General features: G+C 24.5%; 1 protein-coding gene across 1 annotated transcript; it reads left to right on the top strand.

The window, feature by feature from the left end:
- Positions 1 to 3,182: 3,182 nt before the first annotated feature.
- On the top strand, positions 3,183 to 8,684 carry LOC106753400 (cytochrome P450 85A1-like). The gene is made up of 8 exons (XM_014635201.2): positions 3,183 to 3,358; positions 5,802 to 6,120; positions 6,326 to 6,721; positions 6,924 to 7,010; positions 7,110 to 7,188; positions 7,369 to 7,475; positions 7,565 to 7,689; positions 8,585 to 8,684. The coding sequence occupies exons 1-8, from the start codon at positions 3,183 to 3,185 to the stop codon at positions 8,673 to 8,675; spliced, it is 1,380 nt and encodes a 459-aa protein (XP_014490687.1). The 3' UTR covers positions 8,676 to 8,684.
- Positions 8,685 to 8,961: the final 277 nt, after the last annotated feature.

Below are 8,961 nucleotides of genomic sequence, written 5' to 3'. Positions count from 1 at the left end.
GCACACACATAAACAAACACACACACGCACAAACACACACACAAACACACATACGCATGCACAAACACACAGACACATACGCACACTCACACACACATTCACACACATACACACACATGGACACACACACATATACTAAATAAAGTATTTTATCTGTTAAATTTAATAGTTATTATAATATATATATATATATATATATATATATATTATATGTAATATCTAATATCATACTGCATTTATTTCTATTATGGTTAAATATATTTTTAGTTCTTCGAGTTGGCATTTGAGCCTGACGATGTCAAAACAATCAAACTACTCAAACATTATCCTAAATTGCATTTGACATGAAAAACTTTACATTAGAAGGACTGTATTCATTCATTTTTAATGTTTTGAGACCAATGTATATCAAAGTTTAAGACATACACATGAATATCAATATCACGTTGAAGTTTAAGATCTAAAAACATATTTTACTATTTATATTAATTACATCAAATCAATAATATAATAACTAAATTGTATAAAAAAATAAAAATACAAAACTATTTATATATTTATGTAATTAGTGATTAAGTTTTTTTAAAGACCATTTAAGAATTAATATATTCTTTTTTTGCTTTTCTGATAATTAATTATCATTGAATAACTATTTAATAACATATGTGTTTTGCATGTAAAATCATTCATACCGTATTAATATATTAATGTGTATTTATTAAATATAATAATGGTTCAATTATGTTTAAGTATTTAATAAATTTAAATATTTTTAATTGCATATTTTTTAAAAATATTTTCGTTTTATTAAATTGTACAAATTTATTTATTTATATATTATATTTTGCCATCAACGATATGATATTGACTGTTACTTATAATTTGACTCATCAATAAAATATTCCCTTAGTCTCCTTTTAACACCCTCACAAAATTATATAACATTTAAAAATATAAATTAAACATACGTAAATTATACGTATACAAACAAATATTTATAAATAAAATCACAAATAAACTTTTAAGGATATTTATAAATTGCTTTTGAATTTGTACATGTTTGTTTGTGTACATAGTATAATCATTACACGTCACAACACGACGGCCCATATAAGTAAGTATAATCAATTTTCATCTTAATAAAATGTATATAAAAGGACAATTTTAATTAATAAATTATAATAATTCAACTGTGGATATTGAACTAATGAAATATCATTTGAAACTTTCTAGAAGACTCAGTATTATGTTGTATCATAGTTTAATACATGATCCAAACCAATACTTACACAAAATAAACAAATTTATATTATTATTATTATTATTATATATTTTATTTTATTATTTTTCTTCAGGTTTTACACCAAGAATGAAGTCTGGATCTCTTTTCTATTTTCACTTGAGTAAAAATATTTCGTTTGATTAAAAGTATCATGAAATCCACCTAATGTAGCAAGACAAATCTATTTTCAATGTGTTTTTTTTCCAAAATCAGTTAATAAATACAGCTAGTAAACATATTCAAAATGATAAACACAATTTAACCCAAATATCATTCTTTTAATTTTGTAACTTTGTAATTTTATAATTCTATAATAATTTTACGAAGATTGAGACTAACAAAATTATAAAATTATATATGACGAAAGTTAAGTAAGTTGATGAGACAAGATATTAAACATATCATCCAATTGTAGTGATATCACCTAGTTAAGACATCATTCTAATAGGAATGACTTGATTGAAAAATTTTAGAAAAAATTATGACTCAATAGACAAAAATATTAATAAGGACTTAATTTAAAGATTCCAAAGTTATCACAGAATCAAAACTTAATTAAGACTTTACATAATTATATTTTGAATTTGTATTTTGAAAGTGTTTTTAACGCAATTTAACATAGTGTTTCCGATGTAAAGTATAAGATATCTCAAAATCTTGAAGTTCCAAGTAAGAGAATAAAAATATGTATAATGATAATAAATATAAAGAGTGTGAATTATGTTTCATAATTGAATATCGATCAATTAAATATTGAATAAGTATTTGGTTGTGTTATTTATAGGTTTTCTATGTCATCAGTAAATAAATATATATATATATATATATATATATATATATATATATATATATATATTCAAAAAGATTTTATTAGATATATTTAAACCGCTATATTACTTGAATATAATCAAGTATAATAATATATTGTAAATATCATATAATCAATTATTATATTATAATATTTTAATATATAATAAAATATGATAATAAATTATTGTATTATAAAATATTAAGTCTTTCTATATACATTTCACAGTATCTTAAAAATATCAAAATTTGATAAGAAATTATTTGTAAATATCTCGAAAACATTTCATAACATCTTAAAAATATAACATAACGTAATAATAAATTATCATATCATAAAATATTATTTATAAAAATATTGTGGAAATACTTTAAATTCAAAATACGATAAAATAGTCTTCGGATGGAGAACTACTTCTTTGATTGGTATTACAATTATTTTATCTGCGATATTTCTATTTATTATATTATTTTGAATATTTATAATTTATTTATTTGATTGAAATTTCTATTAATTAGATTTACAAGTAATTAGTTTATACAAATTGAAACATTTAGGTTTGAAGATATGTAGGTAAAGGTTATATAGTTTTGTGATTGTGTTATAATAAAGATTTGTTTTTCTTTCTTCAAGAATGTAAGAAACAAGTTTACAAGCGAACTGGGAAAAAATTGAAAATAGTGACTGTGTTATTACAGTTATGCTAAAAAAAAATCCAAAATTTATAATATAATTAAGATTTAATTAAATGTAACAATTAATACTAAATAGAATACACATATTAATGATTAAAAACCTGGCTCTTGTAATAAATACTATATTAATATGCATGTGAAAGTTTATTTCCGATTCCATAATTTGGTACGTATTTTTGTTTTATGTTTCTCTTTCATTATTAGAATTTTATTATTTTATTTAATGTTATCTGTAAATTGGTGTCATAATTGTATTTTTGTTTCATTATGGAAGTCTATGCCACCTCAAATGTAGTAATTAATTAACCATAATAGCTAGCATTATATATATGATGAATCCTCCTTTGTAACATGCAGCATTGCAGCATTGAGAAGAGAAAAGATAATGATGTTGACAATGTTTTATTATGGTCTGGCTTTCACCATTGTTGCATTCTTTGCAGTGCTGAAATGGAACAGCATAAGGTACTCAAGAAAAGGAATGCCTCCAGGCTCATTGGGATGGCCTTTGGTTGGGGAGACTGTCAAATTTCTCACACAAGGACCAGATTTCATGAAAGGAGGCACATTAAGGTGATCTTCTACAAACAACTTTACATTATTCTTTAACTTTTATATTTCTAATTTATTGATGTAGTAGATGGATCGAACGGTGTTGAGTGTTAACAGTTCGGTCTATATTATATATCATACAAATTTAAATATTTTTTTTTACTTCATATTGATTTTTTTATATTGATTACTTTTTCTATCTTGTTTTTAAGATTTTTTTTTTAATTCTTATAGTTGTATATAAATTTTATAAAAGAATTTCTCCTGTTTGGATATATTTTTTACATTTACAAAACATCATCCTTGTCTTCTAATTGAGAAAGATCTAGAGAAAATTTATAAAAACAGTTTTCTTTTAGACAGAAATAAACAGTTAAGAATTAAGAGTTTTTTTTTAATACTTTAAAAACTAAGTTACTATTTTAATATATTAAACTAGTATATTTATTTGTGAAACGCCCAAGATTTTAATAATTATTAATATATTTATTAATTAGTATTAATAGAAGCATTTCAAGATAATTATTCATCATAAGTTGAATTAATATTTTTATCTTGCAACGCACAAGATTTTAATAACCTGATATATTAATTGGTATTAAAAAATAATACGTTATATATTAAAACGTTAAATATAATTTTAGTTTCTTAATTTTAAGTAAAAATTAAAATTAATTTTTTTTTAAAACTTTGGATTAATTTAATCTTTCATTTTTATAACGATGTGAATTTAAATTATTTTAATCTTTATTAAGTTTATTTAAAATTTTAAATATATTTTATTGAAATTTTAAATAAATTTAACAAAATTTGATTAAGAAAATTAAATTCACTTATTTTTTAAATTAAAAAATTAAATTGAATTAAAATTTAAAAGTAATTAATTCTAATTTTAAGTGAAAATTTAAAAATCAAAAATATATATATTTTTTTAAAACATATTTAATCCTTTGTATTTTTGTTTGTGCAGCTTATAAGAGAATAAACCTTATATTTACTAACTAGTAATATAATCAAAGTTTTAAAGGATGACTCGTTATATATTAAACTATCATATTTTATCTTTGCGATAAAAGTTACGAGTGCTTTATAAATATTTCGAACGTTTAGAAAAATTACATCAATTAAATTAACCATCATATAAAAGTGTTTTTCAGGAAATTTTTTTACAGAACATAACCCATATACCATTTATTTTTTCTTTTAAGAAAATATTTTCTGATGATTTTCATTTGGTACACGTCCATTAATTGGACAAATCTAATTAAAAATAAAGCTGAAAATGAAAAACAAAAACAAAATAGAACTGATAGTTTAAACTTCAAATAAATAATTTTAAAATATAACTTATCTAAGAAAATTTCGAAAACATAAAACCATAAATTAGACACATACATGAAAAAAACCAAAAGAAATATTTATGATATTAAAAAAGCTTTTTTTTTTAGATAAATACAAAAAACCGACTTGTTTAGTACATGCATATTTTTTGCTAAGAATAAATAAAAGTTGCTAAAATATGTAAGCATTTCTACATATTTTCTAAAATTTATGTTAGAGATTCCGAATAGATATAAATTTCTATCTTATAAACTAGTTTTTGTAAAATTGAGTGTTTAATTATTAAGATTATATGATTTATTATAATAGTATTTGTTGGTGTTTAAGTTTATTATGTTATCTCCTATCGATTTTTTATTAAAACATCCTTTAATATTTAATCATATATTAATATGTATATGTTTTGGAATAATAAAATAAATATTTTAGGGAGTATAAATTAATGTATTAAAATGAACCACTTGGTCTTCTTTTTCTTTAATTTGGCTATGAGTGAATCTAATCCGGTTTATTTATCAGTAAGCTGAAAAATTTATATCCAGTGGAACAACCACAAATTTGTGGATTAAATGAGTTGACTTACTAACTTCCTTAATTATAAATTTTTTTCTTTCAATTCGAAACAAAAATATAACATTTTTTTTCTAATTCAAATCTAAATAAAATTGAATTCAAAGTTATCTTATGCTTTAGAAACAATTCAAAATTAAAAAAATACAATATAGTCAAAAATCATCGTAAACTCCACATACAATCCTTAAAAGTAAGTATATAAAACAAAATTAGGTGGGTTGACGAGACAATGTGGCTCACCATGGATTTAACCTGAGTGAACCAATCTAACTCACCAGGTGAGTCGGTTTCTTAGTAAATCAGACTCAAAGTTGATCCATATCAATTTTTTTTTTTTTTCAATCCAATTCAATTCAAACTCGTGTCTAAGCGAATTAGCCACCAGATTCCAACCTATTTTGAGAACATATGTATAAATATCAACCAAACATATATTTTAGGTCTAAAGTTATTTTTTAAAAAGTTACGAAAATGCTTTTTCTATCCCCAATTTGTTTCCTTGTACTTGATGTAATGATGAAGCCAAGTTGTCTCCTTTGCATTCATTCAGATATGGAAGTCTCTTCAAAACTCATGCATTGGGATCTCCTACTGTTATTAGCACGGATCCTGAAATCAACAGATACATACTCATGAATGAAGCAAAAGGGTTGGTTCCTGGCTACCCGGACTCCATGAGGAAGATCCTAGGGACTAACATTTCTGAGGTTCATGGTGCAGAACACAAACGAATTAGAGGCTCACTGTTATCTCTCATTGGTCCAATCGCAGTTAAGGATCGTCTTTTGACAGAAGTTGATGACTTCATGAGCTCTTACCTTGACAATTGGGATGGTAAAATAGTTGATATTCAAGAAAAAACTGTTGAGGTATGCATCAATCATATAAGTGTTTGATTAAACCTTCAAAACCATATATGCTGTTGTTTGATTAATCCATTTTTCTGAGACAAGATTGAGTTATTATAGTTCTATTTTGAATCATGTTAAACTATGGAAGGAAGAATCAAAACGGTCAAATCCATGAAACACTCACCATGCATGTCTGTATTCTTTGATTTGTTGTTCTTTTCAGATGTCATTCTTTGTTTCCATGAAAGCTGTGGTGGAAGATGAGCCAAACTCTTTCATCCAGTACTTCAAAGCCTCATTTGATAAAATGGCATTGGGAACAATATCCTTGCCATTTAAAATTCCAGGAACTCAATATTATCGAGGTTTGAAGGCTAGGGAAAAAGTGCTTAAAATGCTAAGAGAGCTGATAGCCAAGAGAAGAGCTTCTTCAGCTACTCATAACGATATTCTTGATCAACTTGTGAGAAATGAGGATGGTAAGTACAAGCTAAATGACGAAGAAATAATGGAGCAAATCACCACAATTTTATACTCAGGCTATGAAACGGTATCAACTACTACAATGATGGCTATCAAATACCTATGTGATAACCCTGACATTCTACAGGCAGTAAGGGTGAGTTATAGGTTTATCATTCTTTCATATTAAAAGCAATAATTCATGGTTTTGGAAATCTCATTAACTAAATATAAAATTAATTTATAATATATAAGTAAATATAAATTTTACTTACGAACCGATTTTTCTAAGTTGAGTTTCATTTCTTATCAAATATATATTTTAGTTTTGTATCTGATTAATAAAAGCCATTATGCAGGATGAGCATTTTGCAATCTTGCAGAAGAAACTGCATGGAGAACGGATCAACTGGGATGACTACAAGAGCATGAGCCAAACTCGTGCGGTAGGCCTTTTCTATATCCATATATGAACTAAAATTACAGAGCAAAGATATGATAATTAACCTAAGAGATTTTGAAGCACTTTTGTTTTGTGTGTGTAGGTTATACTTGAGACAATGAGATTGGCTAGTGTTGTTGCTGGAGTGATGAGGAGGACTACTAAAGATATAGAATTGAATGGTGTGTTTTTCAATTTGAGTCAAATGCTTTGATACATGTGTTGAAAGTTTAACCGATTAATGATAAAACTAATTTATAATACATAAGTGAAATGTAAACTTCATCTTACACATCGATATTTTAGGGTTGAGTTAAGTTTCAAGTTCACGTAACATTTTGTTGATGGCAATCACATTTTAGGTTATATGATTCCCAAGGGATGGAGGCTTTATGTTTACACAAGGGATGGTAACTTTGATCCCATTCTCTATGAAGAACCTTTTACTTTTAATCCAAGGAGATGGCTGGTAAGTTGCTTGATAATAAAGAATTACAATGTTGTTATGTGAATAATTGCAACACATGATATAAAGATAAAATGATGCATGCAATGTAGGAGAAAGGGTTGGAGACTCATAGTCACAACATGCTATTTGGAGCAGGAGGCAGGGTTTGTCCTGGGAAGGAATGGGGCATGTTCAAAATCAGTATTTTTATTCACTATCTTGTCACTAGATACAGGTATATTATGATTAATTCTTCTCATGTTCTAATTTACAATGTTAGCAAATTTTAAGAAAATATATATGTAGTTAAAAAATTTGTAATTAATATTAAAAATCAACTTAAATTCTAATTCACAAAATTAATTATAACTTTTTATGTATAATAAAGATTAATTTAGATATCAATAATTTGTAAAATTTTTAACTAGATGTTTTTAATTTTTAAAATTGATTGTTGTTTAATTTTTTTAGTGTTTTCTGGTATCTAAATAAAGTTTGTAAATAGGTTGGATTTCCTAAAAATCCTCATTTTATATATTCTTTCTAGTGATAAAAAATTTAGATTATTATTTATTAAAGATATAGGTAGTTTACTCTTTTCCATCCTAACGTTCTTTTTCTTTTTCTTTTTTTCTCTTTAGTTTTAAACAATGATACAATTGTAATGTTAAATTTGTTAGAGTTATTATATAAGAAAAATCAAAAGATTGATTAAGTGGTTATTAAGTAGGTGTATTTTTTATCAACAAAATTAAATATATTAAATAAGAATAATTAGATTGTTCAAATTTATATAAAGAAATGTATATTCAAGAAAAAAAAAGTGTTTTATTAGCAAGTGTTATTATTAAGAAGATGTATTATTCACTTTGACTAAAATTACAATAAAGGAATACATAAAAAGTTTTTAAAACATTTAAACATTATTATTAGGAGGCCAAACACAATGTTAGATGCTAATGGTGGGCATATTAGTATCTCCTTTTTGGATACTAATGGTATTTTAAGCACTCCTTTAATGGTTGGCATTTTTATGTCTTAGTAAGGACATTAGTGTTCAAATATTTTTATTATTTTAAATTAATTGCTTATTTTCCCTCTTGACTAAAAGTGTATTTTTTTTTTTTCAGATGGGAAGAAGTTGAGGGAAGCAAATCACTTACGAAATTTCCAAGAGTGGTGGCACCACAAGGACTACACATGAAGATCAAAAAATACTAAGATAATCCTCTAATGTTTGATCAAGACATTGTCGTGAACCCCTATGATTATAATTCTAGTAATAAAATCACTGAGTGTTAAAATCTATTACTAGTTATAGACATGACACTCATGTGTTTTCATGAAGAAAAAACCCTTTTAGTTTGTGTATTTATTAAATTATGAATAGACAAACACTATCTATTTAATAAAAAATTCGTAAAAAATATAAATATATAAAATAAATTAATTTCTAATTTAAAATGTCAATTTTTGATCTTTCATTTTTTAAATTTACTATAATGCA

Source organism: Vigna radiata, unplaced genomic scaffold, assembly GCF_000741045.1.
Source record: "Vigna radiata var. radiata cultivar VC1973A unplaced genomic scaffold, Vradiata_ver6 scaffold_228, whole genome shotgun sequence".
Classification (NCBI taxonomy): Eukaryota; Viridiplantae; Streptophyta; class Magnoliopsida; order Fabales; family Fabaceae; genus Vigna; species Vigna radiata.
The sequence above is the reverse complement of the archived record's forward strand: the minus strand, read 5'-3'. Positions and strand labels throughout refer to the sequence as shown.

Bases quoted from the DNA above. Each gene is read 5' to 3' on its own strand.
- LOC106753400 (XM_014635201.2), top strand. From the start codon at position 3,183: ATGTTTTATTATGGTCTGGCTTTCACCATTGTTGCATTCTTTGCAGTG. The intron at 7,011-7,109 runs GTAGGCCTTTTC...TTGTGTGTGTAG, and splicing joins GCATGAGCCAAACTCGTGCG to GTTATACTTGAGACAATGAG. The intron at 7,189-7,368 runs GTGTGTTTTTCA...ATCACATTTTAG, and splicing joins TAAAGATATAGAATTGAATG to GTTATATGATTCCCAAGGGA.